The 25477-nt window shown below is 36.3% G+C and overlaps 1 protein-coding gene across 1 annotated transcript in view; it reads left to right on the forward strand.

Annotated features, from left to right (window-relative positions):
* The window catches only part of ST18 (ST18 C2H2C-type zinc finger transcription factor), a 168594-nt gene that overhangs the window by 72252 nt on the left and 70865 nt on the right, over positions 1-25477 (forward strand). The window contains exon 3 of the mRNA XM_066183414.1: positions 21392-21498. Coding sequence (XP_066039511.1) covers positions 21392-21498 — 107 coding nt within the window. The remainder of the gene's footprint in view (positions 1-21391; positions 21499-25477) is intronic.

Below are 25477 nucleotides of genomic sequence, written 5' to 3' on the forward strand. Positions count from 1 at the left end.
TTCCCATTTCCTCTGTAGCCCATAGCTCACTGTGGTGGGTTTGTTGGATTTACTATAAAGGTTCTGTTCGCACCCTGTGGGTTGGGTTAAGAATTAGGATTTATGCATTTACTTCTACTGTTGCTTTGTTTATACAGCTTTGGTTTAGTTTTGATCCCTTTTTTTTTGCCTTTGAGGCTCTTCCACAGTGTCAGCTGCTGACTGATAGTAGGAGAACGGCCTCGTGGTGTGAATGAAAGGGACCTAGCGGTTGGTAAACAGAGATAAGGAATAAATAGAGCACAGGCAAAAGGAGATAGTTCTGTGGGAGCCCAGATTGCCGCCAGTCTGTTCAAGTGAGATGCAGTGCCTGTCCTTTTCCCAGATTAAATTAGTGTGCGAAATCTCCAGTGACCTCCTCCCCTTCTCCCCATACTCTTTAGCCAAGCTGAACAGCCTCTGCTGTAAAGTATTCATTTTATCCAGGGACAAGTTGGACAATAGAACTCTCCCTGTTACTTATGGACAGCTGCTGTGATTCATGGGGCTTTTCAGCATTTCATTTTTCGTAAGAGTTAAAAGGGTTTTACCTTGTAACTGACGAGAGGTTAGAAATGCAAAGATGCCAGCCCTGAGGTTGCCTGTAGTGAGGAAGTTAATAAATAAATATCACACACAGATACACACACACACACATCTCCTCCCCTATGTGCGAAAGGCTGTGTTTTTTGTTAGGGCTGCTCTTCTTATTTAAAGGAGTTTAATTGTGATAACATGATTATACTGAAGCATGAACTGCATGGAGAAATTAACAAGCAGAGACACAGCGATATGCAGGGCCCCCAAGGTTCCCTAAATTAAAGGTGACCAATGCAAACCCAGCGAGTGCCCTTTTCCCTTCTTTGCCCTTGCTTTTACCTACAACTCCTATCAGTTTATTACCTGCAAATAACTCCCAGGAAAGAGTAAACACTCATGAGATACCTCTGTGGTCCCGGGTTTTTTTTGTGAGTTTTTTGTGGGGTGGTTTTTTTTGTTGTTGTTGTGCTTTTTTTTTTTTTTTTTTTTTTTTTTTTTTTTTTTTTTGTGATTTACTGCAAATATATTCAGCATTTTGACTGATTAAATAGACCTTCGGCAACCTTGAGGGTCACTGTGTAGAGTATGTACATAGAAAATGCATCAGCCCATTGTACCCTGGCAGCTAATGAGATTGGTCGTTAAGTAAATGACACAAAGCCTACAAAAAAAGCTTAGCAGCTCACTAGAGTATCACAGAGTGTCCCTGCACACCACACAACGACACAAACAGTGGACTAACCTAGCCCACCCCTGCTTTATTCTACATCACTGCTTCCCTGATGTCAGCGTGAGAGGCAGAACAAAGGCTAAAAGGCACACGGTAAGTCAGTCTGACAATTATGCCCTAGGGAGAAAGTAGAGCAAATCTTAGCCTAACCATGGGGTTGAAAGTCCGTTTCTAGACAAGTAGGTCATAATGAAGGGATTTTTCCCACCCCCCCCCCCCCCCTCCCCGTCACTTCATGAAGGGGAGAAAAAAATATCTCTGGAATCAAGGTTGGGTTTGTTTCTTGTTTGTTTGTTTCCTTTTCTTTCTGTCCGATTTACCAGCTTACAAAAGTTTCTGGAATTCCAAAAGTAATGTGAAACAGTAGGTTTTGTGAACTGGGTATTTCAATTATAGTCTAATGAATTAAATATTCCTTGTAGGAACTGTCACACAGTAATCATTGCCTCAGATGTACATTACATCTGACGAACTTTAGACAGAAAGTTTCTTTTTGCTTCTCTGTAAAAATCTGCTGAAAATGTGTTATATATATGAATACAAATTTCAATCCACTAGACAGCTACTTACACCCCTAAATCGCTGATACAGTTTTTACAAGTATGCAGATATAAATGAACTTGATACTATAATTTTGGGATTTTTAAAAAAGACTTTTACATTGTGTCTTTCTCTGTGTTGTGTTTTACACGAGCTGAAATTAAAGAGTTGAAGATTACTGTTTAACAGTTGCATAGTCATTACTTATTTTCTTTGCACAGCAGCAAAATATTCAGCTGATATCTTGTAATAGCAGGTGCCTGCCTGTGTAAGCAATGATAAAATCTTTTCTAGTAGTGTTTTGGTGTAGTACCTCAGGACCCTTTATTTTGCTGAAAAATGGCAACAGGAAGTTACCGGAAAGTCTTGTTTGCATTACTAAAATGTTTCTGTCTGCTTTGCACTTTGGAGGCTCAGGGGATGTTAGCTTCAAAACAACATGATATCATTGCAAGATGCCTGTTGTGCCTTAAGTAATGCTTCTTCTCTACTCCCTGCAAAACCACTGCAAACTATATGTTTTAAGAATGCTTTATCAAATAGAGACAGTTAAAGAAATGGGGCTTTAGATATCAGTCTGCGTTGCAATTGATCTGTTGTTGGGTTTTGGGGGTTTAATTTTTTGTTTTGCTTGGGTTTTATTTGTTTTGCTTTGCTTTGCGGCTTATTTAATTTAGAAAAAAAATCCTGTCAATACATGTGTATTTAGACATATCAGGATGACCTGTACACTTAATTAAAACTCTTCACAGGTCACAGAAGTCAGTTCATTATGGTATGTCCCTTACCCAGAAACATGGGCAATATAATTATCACCACAGGTCACAGACACTAAGATAAAATGTGACATTCTAATACATACGTTTGATGATTCCTTGCAAGGGGGTATGAGTATATGCATATATACAAATCCATGTGCGCATATTCACAAAAAAAGTTCACACATTCAAAGCACTATATTCACCTATATAGCATCCCAGTTACCTGACACTCAGTAAATATTTGGTATATTTACAGTTACATCTGCTTTTGCGTTTCCCAGTAATTCCGGTTTAGGAAATATAATTAGAAAGTAACCAAACTTAAGTGAAATTGTGTATTTTAATTTATTTTCCATATTTTTAAAAGTTGTGTACATCTCAGCAGTGTTTTCCGTGTGTACCTCAGCAAATATGAGATATTCAAGCATCAGAAAACAAGCTTTTAAAAGTCCTATAATTGAAACCTAGATTTACAGAGACTTTTAGTCTTGCAACACAGTTTGCTTTAAAATATGCTAACTCATATTAAGTTTTCAGTTTATTTTAACAGAAAATATTCCAAGATATTTGACGTTCAAGTGCATCCCTACAGCTTTTAAAAATTTGCATATCCCTGTGACACAGTCATGTATCCTTTTTATGTACCTGCACCAACAAGAGTAAAGGGTATTTGATATTTTAACATTCACCTCATTAATTAGTTCAGCTATTTATACTGTTAAAAGCAAAGAATGGTTTCATAGGGGTAATGCACATGCAGAAGTGTTACAGAAATCATACTTCTGTAATCTGACAATTACATTCTGTAATCCGACAGGTTGAGCCTCAGTAAGTTTTTGTAGTTTTTCACAGCTTCACTTTTTTTCCTCTTGTTTGTCATTTCTTTACTACACCTAAGAGAAAAAGACAAAGAAAACTTGATTAATGTCATTCATCTGATCTCCCTGTTAAACTAGGAAATACTCCAGATTTTTAGAAACTACTCTTCACTTGACTTTTTGGACTTTGCAGTCCAATATGAGGCCTCTACGTTTATCTTAGTGCACAGTTTAGGAGCTGTGCATGTGGATCTGAAAAACTTTATGCTTTATGCAGTTGTGTTGAATAATTCTAATTCAGTTTTTTTGCATGTTTATAATTTTTCAAGCCAGTAATCCCAAAATATCTGATATTACTGACAAGCAAGTATCTCCAAAGTCACTGACGATCCTCATAAGGGCCTGATGCTGTCGCTCCGAAATATAATATAGCAGATGACATGCAAAATAGACTTTATATTTTACTATATCCACAAATATATAAGGAATCTAGACCAAAGTCTTTTACTGAACTGATTGATTTTGGAAGTGCACATACCTGGGATCAGGGCACTTTGTAGTTATTGTGCGCGTGGTTGTGGATTATTAAAAACTACATAAGCAAAACCAGTGTTTCTGGATTTTAATTATCCTGAAGGACTTAACATCGCAGATACTGTTTAATTAATAATAAAAAAGATTTTCTCCCTCTTAACTTTTTTAGTATTTACATAAAATTTCTTTGGAGGAGCCATGCTCTCTTTTATGTTCATGGAAGACTTTTAGTAGTGACTCTTGCCTTGCTAAGTAATAGATTTCTGATTCAAGAAAAGGTGAGGATGAATAAGTTTTTACCTTCTTGGGTAGGTGAACACTGACAAAAACATTTTTACACATGAGTGATTCCACTGAGGTGAGGTCAATGGCTCACTTTAGTACAGTAAAGCAGGTGTGTAAGCGTTTAAGCGTTTTAAGAGATTCAAATAACATTTGCTAGCACATATTTCAGGTTTGGTTTCTTATGTGAATTTTTGCCTTCACTAAGGAACTTTGGTGATAAAGAGCTAGATTTTCATTTAACGGCATGTATTTGAACTCTGCTCTGTTCGGCATTAGATTTAAGAAAAAAATGCTTTAGAACTTTTCCAAAACATCGGTTCAAATGAGGAACGGAGACCCTAATTTCTTCTAAACAGTGCTCTTCTTTTTCCAGTGGTAGCTTAACTAGGTCAGTTCCCTAAATATCAAGAGAAATTTTGACACTTCCGCTGCCCCTCTTGCCCCCAAGTTGAAGCACATGTACAGCATCTGGATTGGCACAGCAAAGTAGTAATGGCTCCAAAGGCACCGTTATGGACTATCAGGTCAATAATCCTTATGTTAAGAAGGATTTACATGATACAGAGTAATGGCTCTGTCATTTCTGAAGTAAAAATCCACTTTTTAATCAGCATAAAAATATTGTTTTGCACTCTTCACATCAGAGATACAAGGGGAGCTAAAAAGACAAACATATATAACTTCCTGAAATAGAAGTTCTCATTTATATGTTTGAATGAAATAAATGTTCAAATACTGTAGGTAGAAATTTACAGTGTGCCAAATAGGGACTTTTTTGAAAATGTACTTATTGTTCTCCAATTTTTTTCCCCTTAATATATTAGAAGAATTATAGGATATGTATATCATGTCTTTGAATAGCGTTTTTATGTGGTAGTCCAGAAATAAATTTGGCTTAGGGTTTTGGGGTGTTTTTTGGTTTTGTTAATTTTTCTGCTGTGTGATTTTCTCCAACTTCAGGCAGAGGTTTGACACAATCTAACACACATGATCTGGTTACAAAAGTAAGTTTGAAAGTAAGATCAGTGGTCATAGAAAACCAAAGTTGTGATTTTTTTTCCTATTAATATGTTCTCTTTTCCCTAATTGAAAAAATTATTTTCTCTGATTGAAAAAATACCAAAACCCAAACACAGACATAAAACACATTTGAGGAAAAAGTATTTTCTTCACTAATAGTGTGGTTAACTCAGACTCCATAAGAGGCATGAAAAGTCACCAAATCCTAAAGAGAAAAAATGAGCACTGCAACAAAAATGAAGAGGATGAGTACACATGACGTTTTCATTGTATCTCTAACATTTTATAAAATTAAAGACCATTTTGAAGTATGTGTCTGATGGGAATCATCCTATACGTGAGTATTCAACAGTCAGTGAACAGAGTGCAACTGAACACCTAAATCACACTAAGTAGCATTGACACTTGGTCAAAAGAAACATATATTTATGGCTCAAGTGTATGTCCAAACTAATCTATGGAGAACCTTGCCATTATTTTTGTGATAAACAGTACTGTCTACAAAAAGGGTTAAAGAAAATGCATTCTGTTGCATCTGCTTACTAAATCCCTTACTTTAGTAGAAATTCAAATTTTGTAAAGATTATTCGTTTTATTGATGCATATAATTATAATCACAAGCCATCTGCTGATTTGGCAGGCATGGTTAAAATTCTCTAACTCTCATAACCTTTCAAGTACAGTGCCCTTGGGACTCTATTTCACTTTTATATTTTGGAAAACATGTAGGGACAAACAAGAGAGGTCATCTGCCGAAAGTCAGACCTGTAAAACATTAAAAGAATTAAGATCATGTTGACTGCTCTTGTTTTAATAGGGAAAAAAAGTATTTTCTATTTTTTTTCTCACTTCAGGAAGGATTATTCTGGTTTTCATCACACACTTTGGGAATTTGAATTTTTTTTCTAGGGATTAAAGCTCTCTCCTAGCACCTCTGGGATCTGGGTTCCAAGTTTAAACTAAAAGAACAAATATTGTTCAGTTTGGTTGCCACAGGTGAATTAAACATATTTAACCTTGGCCTTTATTTTTCTTTTTACACAATTCTCATTGCATTTCCATGTGAAATGTTTTAACAAACATCATTCCAATTTTTTTTTTCATTTGTTTACTGAGTTGCACAGAGAGGCACCTATCATATATTCAGCTTTTTCCTGTGAAGCTCAGAAGAGCATTTTGATTTAGTGGGCTACATCCAATAAGGCATAAAATGAATGGCTAACATTCTTTGCCATAGCACTTTAGGAACAAATTACTTCATTTATATTAGCATACCATTGACTGGTGGTTAGCCACAGTTGCAAATGTTTGGGCTTTTGCTCTGTGAGAAGGCTTTTGTGTCCATCATCATGTGCAGCCAAACTATTTTATGCTTGATAATTCTTTCTTTTTTAAAAAATTTTTGGAGTTGTCATTGTGTTAAATGCGGTGTTACTCTGCTCCTTTTAGCAAAAAACAAGGGGAAAAACCCCAACCTCTAAGGTGCTCTCTGTCAAAAAAAAAAAAATCCTGTTTCAACTAGTTGTAGTATATTGTCAAGTCTGTGATTTAGGAGAAAAAATGTTCTTGAGAGAAAATAGAGGAAGGTGGAAAAAACTATGTGCAGAATGGGATAGTCCAGTGACTTCCTGATATTAGCAGAAGTCCAAGGCAGTAACCCTTCCACAGTGTTGTCTTGGCTCATTCTGTATTGATGTGTAGCTTGCAGGGACAAAAGATGCAACTCTCACTTCTGTTTAATTAGTGTATCTGAAGGCCTGCATGCAACATGCATGCTGCTTTACTCCTTTTGGAAGTTTGATTCTCACCCTACACCCTCATTATGAGAAGCAGGAGGGAAATGCACATGTTTAAAAGTGTCTTCACAGCTGAAACTAGGGAAACAGGCCGAGAGTAGCTCTGGTTTATTTCACAACCAATTAAGTATGACATCTGTTGAAACTCAGGAAATAAGTCTCCCCTCCCCCTGTTCATATACTTAAGCTGCCAGTCTTTTGTTTAGACATGATGAATTTCACCAAAAAGAGATTTTTCTTTGGGGTAAATACATGAAATAATAATACAAATAATAATAATAATAGTAATAATGTAAAATCTTTCTTCACTTTGTTTTTTACACTGCATTTCACTGAGTGCATATGATTCAGATCTGTTTGACACTCAAAAATCAAGCAAAGATTGTGTTAATAATTCTTTGCCTAAACACTCACCTTACATGCTAAAAAAAAAAGCATGTTTGTGGCGAGCAATGCAGGCATGATGACATTTTAATTTTTGAAAATCTGGCTCCTATTACCTCCCAAAGACCAGCAAAAGTCACAAGAAGGAATTTGGGGTTTAATTTATTTACTTATGTAGTTGAAAACTTGGCTCAGAACAGAAGACACCAAATAAAACAGGGCAGGTGGAATTATGTATGGTTAAAACAAAGCAATACAAAATAATTAAATGCAGATCCACTGTCACTGGTTAGTGACATCAGGTTTCTCCAGTATGAAACAGTTCATAGTAAGCCAAGCAAGAAACACAGATAAGCTCTATTAGCAACTTTTGTTCGTATCAGACCCTTTCCATTTATCAGACATTAATCTGTGTGATGATTATTCCTTCCTAAAATATTGCCCCATGCAAATACTAAAAGGATGGTATTTCAGTCCATACCAACTCTCAGAGTTCAGTTTCCCTCTGTTCTGCTTGGAGCTTGATTGTCTTCTTTCTGCTGTATCTAGATAAGAAATATTTACCATATCATGCTGACCTTTTCCTTTGCCTCTTGGCACTGTGTTCTCCTGTGTCTCTGAAACCACACTGCTCATGTCAAAGCTATGGCGATCTCTCCTTTTCTGTAAGTTACACCACCTACTAGTGCTCCCTTTCATTTGTTCATCAGCTTTGCTTCGCCTGCCAGTTCTTTCCTACAAGGACTGGCACTGCCTTCGTTCCCGGAGGATGCTTTCCTACTCTTTTTCCTTTGCCTTCCCAACCCTATTTCACAACACAGCTCACATGGCATACATGCTGTTTAAGGTTTAAGAAGCTGTTCAGTGATTGCCATAGGTTTCCTGGTTAGGAGTCATCATTTGGTGAAATGTCAGTGTGCACAGTGGAAGTGGCTAGACCTGAGCCAGTCATCCAGATTCCCTTTGGAGTCAGTGGAAAGAGACATTACTTGTGGGCAATTCATCTCACCCTGAAGCAGGGTATGAAATGAGTAAGATGTATCACACATCCACACAGCCTCAGAGATGCCTGCAGGTTGCCTACAGGCTACCCAGAGACCATGGGAATCCAGCAGTCAACTGCCTCAGAAAAAAATGTTTGTATTTCAGGCATGTAAAATTATGAAGGTGAATCCTGTCTTTCCCATCCAGCCTACAAATTGGACTTGATTTCTTCTTAAATTGTCTCTACACAGAAACATTTCTCACATATTCATACAAGACAGTGGTATGGATAATACAATAAACCTTAGATCAAAAGTATCCTTTTGCTCCTCTCCTCACACGACATTGATAAAATCTTCGTCGGCTTAGCTATTAATGTTGAGCAGAATAACAGAAGTGAACACTGCTGTGCAGCTCAGATGATGAAACTTTGCTCCTGAAATGTAATTTTTACAAAAGGGAAGGTGGCAGTTCCTTGTTTTCTCCTTAGAAGCCATTATATTTCCTTTAAAACAAAATTTATTTTCTCAAAACTACTTCTTAAAAAAATAAAGAGAAGCAAACCATAAAGATTTAACAATATCCATTAATTCAAAAATACCTTGAATCTGTTGGATTTTTAAAACACTGCTGATAGAAGCATTTCCAGACATTTTCCTTTTCCTGATGGTCACCACTTAGCATCCAGAGACACTTTCAGGGGTGGTTTCTCTGTCTCCTCAGGCTTTTAAGACTCTGTTTCTCAAACTTCTAAGTAAGAGAAAGATTGATTTGATTATGGTTTTGCACTGTTTCAGTGGGTGTTTATAGTGATTCAATATTCCCCGTGCTTTCATAAAAACTATAAAAAAGTTTTCAGATTAAAATTTCAGATGCTGTGCATACTTTGCATAGATTTCAACAATTTTCTTTCATTTTTCAAGAGATTTGATGACAAAAATTTAGATTTTTACAGTTTTATTTATCATCCCATGATTTTAGCATGTAGACATGTGATTTTTAGACAAATAATCTTCTGAATTTCTAGGGACAGCTTCTCAGAGTTCCTTCAGATCAAGGAAAAGTTCTTAAATTCTCCAAGTGGGCAGTTCAAGATTCCTTCAGGGTTCAAAGTTGCATGCAACTCCACAGATCTGCACTAACCCTTATGTAGTGGATGGTCCCTATGGGACCGTATTTGGCTGTGCACTTCCCTAATCCATGCCACAGAAGGCACAGGTGGGCCTTGGAAGCACAGAGCAATAGCTGGGTCTCTGATGCTGTTTTGCCTTTTCAGACTCTTTCCCTGAGGGTAGGATGGACTCAGGAGTGTTTTCTGCTGTAAGGTAATGCTCAGCTTGATCTTATTTTGAAATTACAAGTTTTGCAGAGGGTGAGTGACTCTGCATCTCCAGTGGCACCTCCACAGACTCAAAGTCAGTGAAAATCATGCACAAGATTGTTGGTATGCAAAGTTTATTATGGTGTAAATTGGCACCAGTTCAAAAAACATAAACCTTTAAAATGTTATAACATTTCTCCTGAAAAGCTTAAATGTAATATACTCAGATTTTCTTGCCCAAAATTAACACTTTAGTGTCTATCATTAAGTGCCTTCTTACATATCCCTAAGTCATTCTGAATAGCATCAGAGAATAAACAGCTTTAGCCCTGAATACTTTGGACCCAGTGTTATTTATAGCCACAACATTAGCAATACCAGTTATTTTTATTGTTATTAATGTGACTTACATGCCTCTATACTGTGATCATGGGGAATAGTACTGTAATATTGAAAAAGTGCAAGCTGCTTTCAATCAATGATTGCCAGCCTACAAACAGCAAGTTCAGCATTGCAGACACTCTCCAGATCACAAGGCTCACTTCCCTGTTAATTTGGGGCTTGGTATCTATTTGTTAGTAGCATGATGATCCCTGTCTTTTAAATTTACATGATACTTTAGGAGTAAAGAAGTCAAGTTTGTAAGAGGAAACAGTATGGAAGACATCATGTTTTTTGGCACCAATTCTTTTTACTCTCTCCCTGAATCTCCAACAGAGATCCCCACAATAGGAATATCATCAGTTCAATAGACTCTTCAGAGAATCTTCCTTCTAGCATCCCAAATCTTTCAGTTTACAGCATGAAGTCTACTTCTAGTAGAGAGATATTTACCTTGGGGACTGACAGAATTCAAATTAAACAGACCAGATCTCAGGAAAGGTGAAACTCATGCCACAGGTGAAGTTTTTCTGTTCACCAAGTGGAGAGGACATTTTCCCTATTTCCTGCCTATAGATGAAGGAGTAGTTATGTTCTTGAGAACTCAGGAAACCTAAGCGGAGCTAGTAACATGAGAAAACTTTGAATGTGTGGAGAATAGTCATGCTATCTCTGGGAATTAATTCTTTTTTTTTTCTTTCATGAACAGTGAGTGAGATACAGTGTGTTGGAAGAAGGAATAATCTGGTCAGGGGAAGAATCTGAGACAAAATGAGCATTACATAATTTTCCCTGGCCTGACCTGAGTGATCAGGGTTTCTGTGAATCATTAAGCCCAATTAATGCACCTTCAGGAAATTCACTTTCACTTAATCCAAAATTAAGCAGGAGAATTGCTTCTAATGGCGCAATAAATAAATATCTGCCTTTTAAAAGAGCATAACCACACAGCTCACATTTTCTCTCTGCTCAGTGTTCAAGCTGTCAATACAACTTACACAACCTAGGGTTCATGTCAGAAAGAGGTGGTTTGTTACAGTAATGCTCAAAGGAAAGTGCACCACTCTTTTCCTAGATGACCATTGAAGTGATCCTTTGGAATTCCATGGTGCTTTTGTTTTGCTGTTCTCAAAAGGAAATTTTTCATATTTTGAGCTGTCGGTCCTGAAATGTTTACCTGGAGCTGGAAGGTTAAGTTTCTTCTTCCATCATCATATTAAGATGTCTGTATTCCTGCCATAAATGTGTCAATTTTCATTATCTCATGTGACAGCTAGCAACGAATTCAGCCTCAAATAATAACTTCATGAATAGGCCTGTTGCAGATAAAACTGCAGGTAGCTGAGCTCACTCTCACATGACATGTACTCACATGACATGTATGTGTATGTTGTCCCTTTGGTGTCTGGTGGAAATTTGTTTTCTCTGCCAACATTTGCAAATCTTGCACAGACTAAATCTCCTCAGATCAGGGCAACCTCCATACAGATATTTTCAGCATAATATCATGTTATAAAGACAGCACCAGTTTAGAGTCCTGCCCTCAGTTATACGAAAAACATTTTCAACTTGAGTTTTGGAACAGCTGTCATTATGCCTGACTTTAGCCATAGTCTTTGAAGCCTCCACAAGAAAGCTGAAATACCCAGTAGTGAGTACTACTCTTGATCTATATGGCTATTAAAAATGCATCCTGTTCAATCTAGCAAGAAAATGACATGTTCTATTTACTTGCTATTTAATTACCTGTTGGAATTACGTAAAAACATGAACAGATTACTGAAAGTCTTAAATCATTGTCTCGTTAAAATTTGCCATATAAAATTATACAAACTCTTTCCCTAACTGCATTAATTCTTGTTCTGTTATTGCTTATACTACTTAAACCAATATTTTATAAATAAATTTTCTAGTTCCTAGATCATCAAGCTATAAATAAACATTCTCCCTCAAAAATCAGGTAAGACAAGCTAGATGGCTACAGGGATCTAATCTTCCTTATAAAAACTATTATGCAATATTACAAGAAAACCCTTTCCTTATTTTTTATGTCTTTATATTCCTACTCCTGTTGATGCATTTAGTAATGTGGAGAACATGTTGTTTGTCCAAAAAATAATGGTTTTTTCCATGGAAAAAAAAACAAACAAAAAACATGGGAATGAAAGGAGTTTTAAGTTTTTTTTCTTAAACTGCTTTGCAAATTCTTTGCACAACAAACCTCGCCAATATGTAAACAGGGCTCTAGCTACTGTGTTTGTCCACAGCTAGAGCTACAGATGAACACAGTGTAGTTGTGTGATGACAGGAACAGCTGACTCATTAGTAGGGAGCAGTGAAAGGTAATTAACCCTGGGAAAAGTACAGCTGCCATGCGAGCTGTTCCTTTCTGTAGGATCTGATTAGAAATTAGTGTTAAACCACTGATTCTTTAAAAAAATGTCATTGATAATTCACTTTCTCTCTCAGGTGTAGCCCCTGAAAAGGGCCTAGGATAGAACTAGTGTACAAAGGGTCTTCTATCTAAAAAGGCCTTTTCTGAAAGAAGTGCCCACCTGTTTGGCTGCTTCTGGACTTTTCTTAACCATGAATATTGTCCCAGCTTTCAATGTTTTGAGGACAGCCTCCAAGTACTAGGACAGTGCAGAGAACGCCCTGTCAAAATGATTTAAGGTTGTTGGTTGTCATAATGGAGTCTTTAGTGAGGCTGATTATTTAAAAGTCACAGCTACTACTCCTTGTATCAGGACAGAGTTCTGATGCAAAATGATCAGACCTCTTCAAAAGAAAGCAAAAATCTGTCTTCTGAATAGGTAAGCACAGCACGTGAAAATAAAAAGAGAAAAAAAAAAGGATTACACCCTGAGCACAAAAACCACCCCTTAGCCCATCCTTTTCGCTGCACACACTTTGGTGTTTGAGGTACCAACATAAGACACAGAGCGGGTGATTTAATCAGAGTCCAAACAACAAGCCAGACTATTACATAGATATGCAGATAAGGTCCTACTTATCAAGAATGAAATAACTATCACCTAAAATAACAAAATTTTATTCAGTGTGCTTTCGGAATTTCTAAACTGCTGTTTATTATTTACAGCTGTCACATGCAAAATAGTTTCTAACACCTCACTTTGTCAGACTTTCTGACGAGGACTGTGTATTTGTACACTTGTGCGATTAACACTGAGTCTATGTGAGTGCTTTCACATGCACATAGCTTGGATTATTGAGGTCCACCAGAGTGTCCTGGTTGTTTTCAATGCAGTCAGGCTTACACTAGGCAATCTGAAGGGCAACTGAGCTTTAAGTGACAAAGCTTGCAAGACATCTCTCCATAGGATGATTTTTTTCGTCTTGCTGTAGTACAGTTTGCTACAACAGAATTATTACTATTATTTTTCCAATATAAATTAGTACTACAAAGATATGTTCCTGTAGTGTTATTTTGAACTCAGTATTGTTTAGTGGTACCACAGGTCACTTTCTTACCACACATCAAAGAGGTTCACATTGAAAGAAACTTTCTTCTTTCAGTTTCTTTTAAATTAAACACAGTGTTGTGTGACATTTGAACTTAATGTTACCACAAACATGTAAATAAATTTATGTACCCAGAAACATATATATTTATATGCACACACACACATATATATATTCATATACACTTATATATATATATTTATGTATATACACACATCTTATTGACTTTTTCAGCAATGAGAGTAAAAATATTCAAAGGAAAATAGCTAAAGACATTTTCTCAGGCAATGTTTCTCTATATAGGAAAATAAACAATTTTTAAAGTAAGGGTCTGAAGTGTACAGATTACAGTTATATCCAGATTGCCTAAGATATTAGGAGAGAAGAGAATGGAAATGTGGTTGTTTAATATTTTTTTATTTTTTTGTAAAAAAGCCTGCGGTGAAAGAGGAATCATTTAAAGTTGAGTTTCAGAGAAAGTGAAATGAGCAGACTACTAAGCCGATGAATGCATGATGATAAAAATAATATTTACTATGTTAGAGTATGTTTAGAAATGCACAAAAGCACTTTACAGCACTCTACGTTGTTATCCTCATTTAGCTGAAAGGTGAAAAGACTTGCTGAGGGGCACAGAACAGATCAATGGCAAAGGCAGGAAGAGAATTCCAGAATCCCTTTTTTCCAGTTTTTTGCTCAATCATGCTGCCTTCTATTTATGTCTACAACAGAAGACAGGTGTCATTTTAGGAAATAACTTTTGTCTCACTTTAGAATCATAAAAAGCTCTGAAAAGAGAATTTGAACCCCCATTCCTGGTGACACTGACCTCTTATCATAAGTTTGAATAAACTGAACATGCTTTTCCTTGCTCCGTTTGCCTGATGGAAACATATGATGAGCAAAACCTTTTGCATTACAAGTCTGTCCCAAGGAACATTTGACATGCACATTTTTGTATCTGACAAGTATTAGTCAATTTTTTGGGTGTACTTTACTGCTTTGATTTGCAAAATGGTATTTTTAATCTTGGAGATATTTTTTTTACTGTGTTCTTCAATATGTTCCAAAGATCTTCAGGGCAGTGCAGTACTGTAAGAAAGGCCCCATTATCTTTAGCAGTTAGGGTCATTACAAGTCTTTGAAATGGTGGCAGACTGTACTTCACATGGCACTCTTGAAGTTAATGAACATATGTGATTTGCATGTTGAGGGAAGGCACACTTCTTCCCTTTGTGTGACTTTCCCTTTCCTGGGACATGCCTGTCATGCTTAATGAAGAGAACTTGTTCAGAAAGGGCAAGATGTATGCATAGGATAGCAGAATGGTAGTTATATTTCTTTTAGTAAAAGTAGTTTTTATTTTTAGGTTTATTGTTCCTTTTGACTCCATGTCAGAAAACGTCCAGTCAGCTATTTAACCATGGGTTTTGTCCAGCATAAGAATTAAGATGTCCTTATTCTGACTATTAAAATATTCCTAAAAAATATGGCTGGAACAGTCAGAAATCACACAGGAGGAATAGAGGAACCTAGATGAAGCCTGTAAGTGTTTGAGAAGTGACCACTTTAATTGAACCTAACCAGCTTCAGAACTTCTACAGAGATTCAGTGCAACCATAGCAACCCCCCACAAAATTGCCCTTGAAACCCACCAATTCCTAACTAACTTGCTGGAAATCAAGTCCAGTAGAAAGACTGTAACAGTGGTGGCTAAACAGCAGGCGTGGAGCAGACATCAGAAGCAGACCAGGATCTTCCTGCTCCCGAAGAAGGCGGCAACAGAGTCACTAAACCCACACAATTTTGCTGTTCTCGACTGTGCTGATCTGTGTGCTCAGGCATCTCCTGCTGGCCTCAATCCTGCCACTACTGGGCAGCTCTTCAGTGAGCAGAGCATGGTCATCTCCCGCTGAAGGCAGCAGCGGTCCCCCCACACAGCGCCTCACAACAGAGATGACTCGGTGCAGGGAAAGTCATCCTGGCTGGGAAAGAGTAAACATGCTTTAAAAGAAAACAAACCCTGTGTTCCAGAGTCAATGACGCATGCTCTTTGAACTTTCTTGTAAAATTGCTCTGAAATCATAAGGTTGTTACGGTGTGGTTTTACTCGAAATAATGCATATCATTGTAACACAAGCCTTGAAGTTAAGTGGCTACTATAATGAAACATAGTTGCCATAGTTACTGCCGGCGAGCGGAGAATAACTTTTAGTTCTTTTGAAGCTATAAATTAGTTTAAAAAGAGGAAAAGAAATAAACAAGCATGCAAAAGTTTATTATTCAGTGTTTCATGCCTGATCAACTCTTAAAAAGGAAAGCTCTCCCTAGACTAGGGCATTAACTTTTTCTAGCTGAAATCTTTATTTGCCCATCAAAAACACAAAATTACTATTCAACTCTCCACTACATCTGTTTTCATGTTTTCCCCCGTTTTGTTCCCCCTGAAGAAACAGTTTTTCAAAGTTCTTCTTGCAGAATTTTGTTAATAATTGTCATTTTACAGCATCTAAATTGCTATGAAAATAAATGTTCTAAAAGCAACAATTTATTGCTTAACACAACTCATGAAATCTATGGTCTAGCTCTATTATTCATTACAAACACTGTCTTAAAGCTGATGAGAGGGAAATGAGAATTTATCATAGTGAAGATGTCTTCTAGACTAGCTTCATTGTTTTTCAGTTTAGCATCGAGATGTGGTCTCTCCCTGAAGTGTTAATGGAGGTCACTGCTCTTGCTCTCCTTTACTGTGTCAAAGCAAAAGAGTTCCTATGTAGTTGACTATTGAGAAACAAAATGATGTTCTTTCCAGTATATCACCTTCAGCTTATGAGCCTCTAGAGCAGTCGTGATTAACAGGACTTTTACAAAGTTTCTGTGTAGTTACAAGGACAGCTTCAATCTTCTGTCATTTTTTTGCATTAGCTATGATTATGCTTTTACCACCAAAATGCATTTATTCTAAAGGTAACAATACTGACTCAGAGAATAGCTTATGTTTCATCTATATTTATCAGCACTCACTGTACATTTGTGTCTTCATTACCAGGAAATATTAAGGGACATTGTGCCATCTATTCCTGTTTACAGTTTATTATGCAGAGATAGGAAACACTTAGCATGTAAAATGAATGTAGAAATTATTCCTGGATAGAAACACGGACATTTCCCACTCGTTGGCTCTTTCTCCTCCATCACCGGATCAGAGTGTAATTGTCAGTAATCAGGCCTGCTTGCTGCTGATAAAACCACTCTGAATGCTAGCAGCCTTCTTTGTGTGATGACTCAATTATTCCAGAAGTGCCTCATCAAATCTGCCCCATCAGCTGGGCTAATAAATAAGGAGAAGAAACTGGCCCCCCAAAGCAAATTATAAATCCATTTGCATTAACCATTTCACTGGTCCATGATCTAGGCAGAAATAAGCATGGCAGATTGCGTTAAGCTTATTTGAATATGTTTATAATGTTTACAGCTTGCAACCTTTTTTTTTTTTTTTTTTTTTTTTTCACAAGGTGTTGGAATTATCGGTCATGAATAGCATCTAAATGCAGTTATGTTAATTACAGAAAAGCCTCTGGCATCTTTGAGGGATAGTTTGTTGTTTAAATCAGGTGAAAGTTAAACTCCTCTGCTCGGTGAAATATGATCTTGGCTTTGGAGTTACTGTCCTGTTTGAAAGTGAGGGTGAGTGAAAGTGAAGCTTTTTACAGATAGTAGAAGCGCAACTGCCTGTGTTACCAGCCTGTCTTACACTGCTAACATGACCTGCTCATCTCATGGTAGGACAAAATAAGATAAAGTTTAGCATTGGAGTTGAGAAAGAAAATGGCATAATTGAGACAGCAATAACTCTGTACTGAATGAAACAAGTACAAAGACCAGTACTCTGCCCCATGGAAACTCCTTTCTGAAGCTCAAATTATACACAAGAAAAAGATGTTTCCAACTAGAGTCCTGCAGATCTCTTGCAGAGACTGTGTAGGCCAAAGGAAATTCAGTTACTCATGAGCTGAACATTTTACGTGTACTTCAGGATCTCCTTGAGGGTTGTACCAAACTTAATGTGTAAAGTCACAGACTTCAGACTGTGCAGGATAAAGATCTGACTGAAGTACAGTTATCTTTATTTATTTGTAATGGTATCTTTCATTCACATATTATTTTCTCAAATACTAAATATGTTGCATTATTTTGTCTTGAGAAAGAGAAATCCCTGTCACTGTAGAAACACAAGAAATGTTCAGGGATCATAATGGTGCACTTTGGATTTTGTTTCCTTTGATACTACTTTTATTCTGAGTTAACAAGTCACAAACTGAGGACATTATTCATTCCCACATTTTCAATATATCAACCAGTGATGTGGTAAATGAGAGAAAATCAAATTAATCTGTTGGAAATGGAATGTATTATGCTTAAAAAAGCTTTTGGGATCTTTCACAAATATAGTGCAGCTTTGAGTATTGAAATTCTGATAGAGAAAAAAACTTCAGACTTCTGCTGAGATAATTTTGTGGTTGTACAATATGTCTTTGCTCATTTTGAAATCATCAGGAGCTCTGGTCATCTGACCTGAATGAGTGGACTTTTACCCACAGATGATGGGTCAACAAAAATAGTTGTTTGAAAGGATTTGTCACACACATCTGATGTAGAGGATCAGGACCTAAACTGTCATTCACCTCAGTATCCTGGTATGACTCATGATCTCAGTAGGATGGCACTTCAGAGTCAGTACAAAATCATGTTGCACTGGAAATGGCCATAAACCAAGGAATGAATTGCAAAGACTCCAGGTGACTTCACTGGGCAATTACACTGACAAATCAAGCAACTCATGTACTCCATCTTTGTGGGTTTATAAAGTTTATTATTCTAGTTGAATTGAGATGATGGTTGAAAAGGGTGAACGTTTTCTTTATAGGCAGGCAGGATTCACCTTCTAGAATAAAAATACTGTTCAGACACATAGGCAGTTGAAGTGTAAGCATAATTTACTGTCTGCAATTTGTTTTGAATCCTTGATTGAAAAAGAGAAATGAGTTAATGCGAACTATGAATAGATTGGGCCAAATGAAGATACATGAGGACCTGAGGGGAGTGACCCCACCAAAGAACCTTGATTGGCAAATAAGTAAGTTAGCTCTGCCTTGTTTCCATCAACAATCATCTTATCATCAAAACCAGCAACAACCTAGTTAGATGTTCTTTGTGGGCTCTTGAGACTGAGATCTTATATTCTCCAGCTGGTATTGCAGATTTCTGCACTTCTTGCAATACCTCAAAATTTGGCCGATAATCAATTTTATAACTTGTAAAACTGACTAAATAAATTCAGTATAAAGCCTTGATATTCCTGTGAAATCAGCACCAAGCCTTTTCTTGCTACCTGAACTATCAGATCACTTATATTTGAAATATAACTTACTTCTTGGAGTGCAGACAGGAGTGACACATAGTTTATGTCACATTAAGGGTATGTCACATCCCATGACACAGCATAGTCCTGCAGACCCTGTTTATAGCATGACAGATGCATGACATTGTATTAGACTTTTTATGAAACACCATACCTTCAAATGTGGGTACTCACCCACAAATCAGCTGAATGGCAGCCAGCACCCTGTTGTGTGAAAGAAATCAAACCCAGCACATTTAAACTTTTCTAACCAGCAACTTCTGTTGTGCTCAAACACAGCAGAGGGGTGCAGGGTTTTTGTGTTTTGTTGCTGTTGCATGTAGTTTTTCAGTACAATTTTAAAACCTGGCCCCCAGACCCATCCCAACCCAAACTCCTTTTCTTATTAGGAGGATTTTAAACACACTAGCTTATTATGCAAAGCTAAATGTGGAAAACTTTTGTATATTTTTCCTTGTCCTTTGTGCACTTTTCCAAGTGGATCTCAGCTGTGCTGTCTTAACTCTCAGTCCCTTAGGATGAGAGAGACAGCAGATGGGGTTAGGGCAGAGGGCTGATGCTTCTGACAGCAAACGGCCTGGTTGTTGAGTGGAAGCTGTGAGCGTCAGGAAGCTCCTTTTCCCCAGAGAACCAACTAACCACTGAAGAAAGTTGAAAATGAGCCCTTTGAGAAACGCTATTAAAAGTAGTAAAAAATTACAATTGTGCAGATGATGTGCTGCTGTGTGGTTATTCGGATGCTAATGAGTTTGACATTAGGGAACTCAAAGGGTTTGCAGCTACTCCCTTATGTGATTTAGTTCTTTATTGGCAGCCTTTGAGAAAATAAAGGAAAAATATATTGATAATAAATACTTAAGTTGCTAGAATTTTAGGCAAAAATCTGCTAAGTTTAAGTCTTTCTAAAGAGCTTTGCTCACCACTGTAGTTATTCTCAGAAGCCTTTTGTTTTAAGTTAGTGTGTTTTGAACAAAGAGGAAGAGGAATACAGAAGGCTTTGACAATTCTTTTGTGGTTTTTATTTTTTGGGTTTTTTGTTTGTTTGTTTGTTTGTTTGTTTTTAATGAATACTGTAATAGAATAACAGGAAATTAGGACTTTGAGGATAAACAACATCTCTTTCTAGTAACATGTTGGTTAAAAAAAAGCTTAAAAAATCATTCTGGTATTGGGATGGTTTGCTCTGGGTTTTCTCCCTTCTTTATCATCTTACATCTGTTGCCTGTTTCATTATTTGATAAAAGTGTACTGATTATAATTAAAAGTTCTTGATGGGATGAAACTAGCATCCTGTCAATTGGGACACAAGCAGAAATTAGTCACTCAAGATACTCTAGCTTCCCTGAGAATCTGTTTAAAATGAGCCCTTGCAATTCAGAAATGTAACATTCAAAATTTTGTTGGGAAAAGACCCCATCAGATATCATTAAAGGAATAGTTAAAGTTCTGAAAGTTTATTTGCAAACCTTGTCATAACTGGAATATCTTCAATGAATAGATCCATTTTACTAAATACACTGGGTGGTATGAGAAGCAGATCTCTGAAGTTGCAACTGATAGCAAAATTTTAATGTTTTGGTCACTAGCGTTAGGAGCAATGCCTAAATAAAACTTGCCCTCGATAACTGCTCATTGTCAGATTCTTCCAGATTGAAAGTGCCTAGAACTTCAAGTGTTAGAAGGGTTTGGGTATTTAGTATTTCTGAAAACAGGGATCTCGGTGTTGTACACTCAGATGGTAACTTCTGCAGCTCTATTTCCCTCACTGTCACTGTTGATTTAACATAAAGTCCCTCACAGAAAGGAATGAAAATTGAGCATGGAGAAATGTCAAAGATTTCCTTAATTTGGCTTATGCTGAGAACACTCTCAGCCTGCCAAACCTTAAATTTTAATATTTGAAGTCAGAAAAAATAAAACAGAGGGGTTTTCTTCTGTTCTTAAAATATTTCAGAATGCTTCTCATTTGTTTTACATCACAAACTGAACCATCCCACTCAGTCAAAGGGGTTCTGATGCAGTTAAAATATTTGTCGAAGGATTTCTACATTTAGAAATGGTAGATTTTTGTCCCCAAGAGATGAAAAACTTTTCTTAGAGCAGGTCTATTTCATAAGCTAGAGAAATGAAATTAATGATGTAAAGAAACTACTATGAGAAAAGAAAAAACCTATCCTTTATGCCTTTTAGAAACATCATTGATGCCTCTACACCTTATCTTTATAAAACCACTGAATAAAATATTGCACCTGGATTATTTAGCCATTTGATTTAAAGAGTGTCTTGTTTCATCTATGTTTTATTTAGTATAGCTGGTTTTTCTGTTTTGTTTTTGTTCTTGTTTTTGTTTTTGTTTGTCTGTTTTTTCCAGAGAATGAATTTGAGGATTATCTGTTAAATCAAGCAAGGCATCTTGGGCTGTGTGACAAATTTGGTCCTTTGGAATCTGCACGTATTTTCACCTGGACACACATAAAGGTGGGATAATTTATTTACAAAAAATATTTTGAGTAGAAATATGACTATATTATTAGTAGAATACTCTGTGGTTTCACGTGTCATGTCTCATGCACTAGGAATACTTTTCTTTCATAATATCTACTGTGTTAAGAAAAGTCTTCAACAGTCAGGTATAGCAGTATTAAACAGTTAAAGAGATGAAAATTTTTGCAAATATGTAGAAATACTAGTTCTTAAGTTTGTGAATTACACTCTTTTAGCCATACACACTGTCAGTGCCACGAGTATCTTTGAATCTATATAACTCCAGGAATGAGAATATATTTCACAATGCACTGCTAAAATTTAATCTTTGATTAATAACTTATTACTGATTTTTTATATGTATGTATATGAATAAGGTTTATTGCTTTGGGTTTTTTTAACTGTATAGCTGTTGGGTGGGCTAAAACTTTAGTGTATTTAAAAAGATCTCAAAGCACCAAAGCTGTTGTTTTGTGGGTTTTTTTGGTTTGTTGTTGTTGGGTTTTTTTTTGTTTGTTTGGTTTTTTTTTTTTTTTTAATATTGACTCTTTCTTCCAAAAAGTTATGTTTAATACATTCTAGCACAGGAACTAGTGACAAGGCCTTGAACTACAAAAAACATAAAAATCTAGGAAGAAAAAACCTCCAGAAAGTATCTTGGGTTGAGCTGCATTTCAGCATAGTATACTAAATAATTTTTTTCTGAATTTAAAAAACTAGCAGTTGCCCCTTAATTTCAGGAAGCTGTGACTCTACCCTCTAAAGCCTTGGTAAAGAAGACTAATAGAAATACTTGGCACGTGTTGGTTACCTAAGGGAATAATAGAACTATTTGCTGTAGTCGTTTGGCAAAAGGACATAAACATATGGCTTTGGTTTATATTCAGCACTGCCAGTTGTGCAAAGTTGCATGGATGAAGTATACAACAGCAATGACAACTCAGAAATCAGAAGTGAGAATCAAAATAAATCATCCTCATTACAAAGCTATTCAAGCTTGCCTCTGATCTTAGGCTTATTTTGTCTTTGCATATTTTCAAGTAGTGAATTCAATATAAAAAAAAAATCTACTTCTCCAAAGTGGGGACGCCATTCAATCACACTACAAAATGCCAAATTGTTGATGATTTATATGTATTATAAACACGCTTTAAAGTTTGCATTTAATAAATGTACTTATTTTAATTCCCAAGAAATTCATAAAGCTGAACCAATTATTTCCATGTTATTCAACTTTTTCCTAGAGAAATCAAGCAAAGCATTGAGTAAACTAAAGCAAAATTTTCAAAAATAGAGATGCGATGACTCCTTGGTTAAGAATAATCAAAATCACTAAAAAGGGCATATTTTTAGTGATAGTCTTTAGGACCATATTTCTAAATATTTTTCGTTTCTGCTCATCAACATATTATTAAAAAAAGAAAAAAAAAGAAAAAAAAAAAAGAAAAAAAGAGAATAAACTTTAACCACATTACAAGCAATGTTCCTAAAAAAAATTGGATTTGGATTCTGGATAACTTTTACCACTAGCAATGAAAATACATAACTGTGTCTAGAAGCTGTTATATGTGGTCTCGGCATTTCTCTCTCTCACTATACTTCTCACTGTCAGTGTGAGATTTCTACTTCATATTAAAAATGTTATCATAGACTAAGAGAAAGATTCAGTCAGCACACATACACGCATACAGATGAATAGTGCCCTACTATTGCCCTTCTAGGTGGGCAATAGGAAATCTTGCTTTCAGATTTATTAATTTATTTTTTTTCTCTATGACTTCATACTCTTTTTTGTGTGCTAGAATCCTACATGACTTAATGAAAAGCAATACCAAAATATGAGTATCAAAACCACTGAAAATCTTACTCTGGGGGTGTTATTTACCGTAGGGAGAAGTACACAGAGTGTCGTGTCACCTTGGGACACAGTACAGTCACAGTACACAGTCCTGTTCATTGTCCTTAGCAGAATCTGATTTCAGCTTTGAAGTTTGTGGCTTGTGTTGGAGACTTGAGAATGGATTTGTGTGGTTTAAAAATCCATGAGGTTTTTTCTTCTGACTGAGTTCACGAAACTTCTGACAGATATAGCTGCTGTCTCAATACTAACTCAAGTAATTCACAAATTAAAAATAGTAGAGAAAAGTTTTTCTTTTTCCAGACCTCTCAAAAATCAGGTAAAGATTGTCCTAGTGAAATGATTCCCCAAATTTAATTTTGAAAATCAGGTATAACTTTAAGGCAAACTCACAGTGCAATGATAAAGCTTATATCTCTAGAAAAACTGGCAATTTCTATTCCTCTAGCTAGTTACGTAAAAGGAAACAGGCTGACACTCCAGCAGTATGAAACTCACTCCAGGAAAGTCATGCTTGTATGAAGATTAAAATGGAAATTACAAAATGCATAGCTCTTACATGAGCTCTTTCCAGGAGATGCATTTCTTTCTTACTTATGTCAGCAGCATTGGCTTCCCTAAGTCATAGTTTATTTCAGAGTAATGTGCTGTGAAACTATCCTACCCAGATAGTAGTTTCAATTTAGTTTCTGAAATTCAAATTTAAAAATGTGCAAGTAAACTGAAATAGTTGCTATTATTATTATTATTGTTATTATTATAATTTACTGCACATGCCCTATTTTCAGCTGTTAGTCATATTCTTGGATCCTGTTATAACATCAGTACATGCACATGTGCACAGACAGATTCCAGGCACACAAAAAACCAAACTCAGAGCCAAATCCTGATTCTCTCACTCAGGGAAGTATTTCCAGGTGCTGCTCTCGAGTCTGTTAACTGCAGTGGGATGGTACAAACAAAAGAAGTACCATTTGGTTCCTGCAGCCAGGAGCTCTAAAATAGTTTGTTCGGAAAGTATGATTGATGCTATTGCAGCAGTAAATTAATCTGGGGAAACATGAATACCCTGTAGCAGTTAAATAGCAAATTATTACATTTTCAGCCAAGCAGAATTTGGGGTATTGTCAGTCACTCCAGTCAGTTTTCTACAATATAGTTGTTGACTTACACTTAAATCTCAATCAACATTGAAGGAAGAGTGGAGAAAGGACCAGGATGAAATTCACAAAATCAGACAGAGGGCATTCATAAACCTCGGGGGATTTATGGGAACATGTTTTCAGGAAAGAATTCGACATCAATATCTTCAGTAAATTTTGAGACCACAGAAATGAAGCATAACTGAAGCAGAAAGCATTTATTTCTTAGCCTACTTGCTTAATGATTTGGGACTGCAGAGCTGCTGTGCCTCTGTCCTTGTGTTTCTGTGTATTTCCCACTAATTCCTTTAGAGTCCATTAGGTAGCTTCAACTAATTTTGAAAAGAAAATGTTTAGACGAGTTTAAAATCCATCAAATCAGAGAATCTAGCTATAAAACACAAAGATTAAATGGACTTAGTTCCACTGTTCACTTGCCATTATTTTTGTAAAGCTTGCCCTTAAAAATTATGGGACTATAACCCCCAATAAAATTTTCCTGGCAAACATTTCATTATCCCCATGATCCTGATTGCTAAAAAAATTAGCAGTGAGGTATTTTGTGAGGATTTTGTTCAGACATGACCATTCTATTTACCCCTTATGGATCCTTGACTCAAGACAACATATTAGTGGGAGGGAGGATGACCACCCCCAGTTTTGACGGCATGAAGCACCTTCCAGAATCCCCCCAACCCTTACAGTCACAATAGTAATAATATGTCTCAAATTAACACCTTCAGAACAATTGCTTCTAAAATGTTGGCTAGAATTTCTCAGAATTTAATCCTTCTGATGTTCCATGGATGATTTGGAAGTTTGAATGCTTCTTGCTGACCATCTTTTGCTGTAATCTTATGTAAAATTATCACTATGTAGACTAAAACGAGAAGTGAGACACTTAGTTCATTTTGTATCAGTATCAGGCAGTCTCTAAAACAAACTAAACTCCAAGGATAATACATTTAAATTT

This window comes from Chamaea fasciata, unplaced genomic scaffold, assembly GCF_029207755.1.
Source record: "Chamaea fasciata isolate MVZ Bird 193981 ecotype frontalis unplaced genomic scaffold, bChaFas1.0.hap1 SCAF_1, whole genome shotgun sequence".
In the NCBI taxonomy this organism is placed as follows: domain Eukaryota; kingdom Metazoa; phylum Chordata; class Aves; order Passeriformes; family Sylviidae; genus Chamaea; species Chamaea fasciata.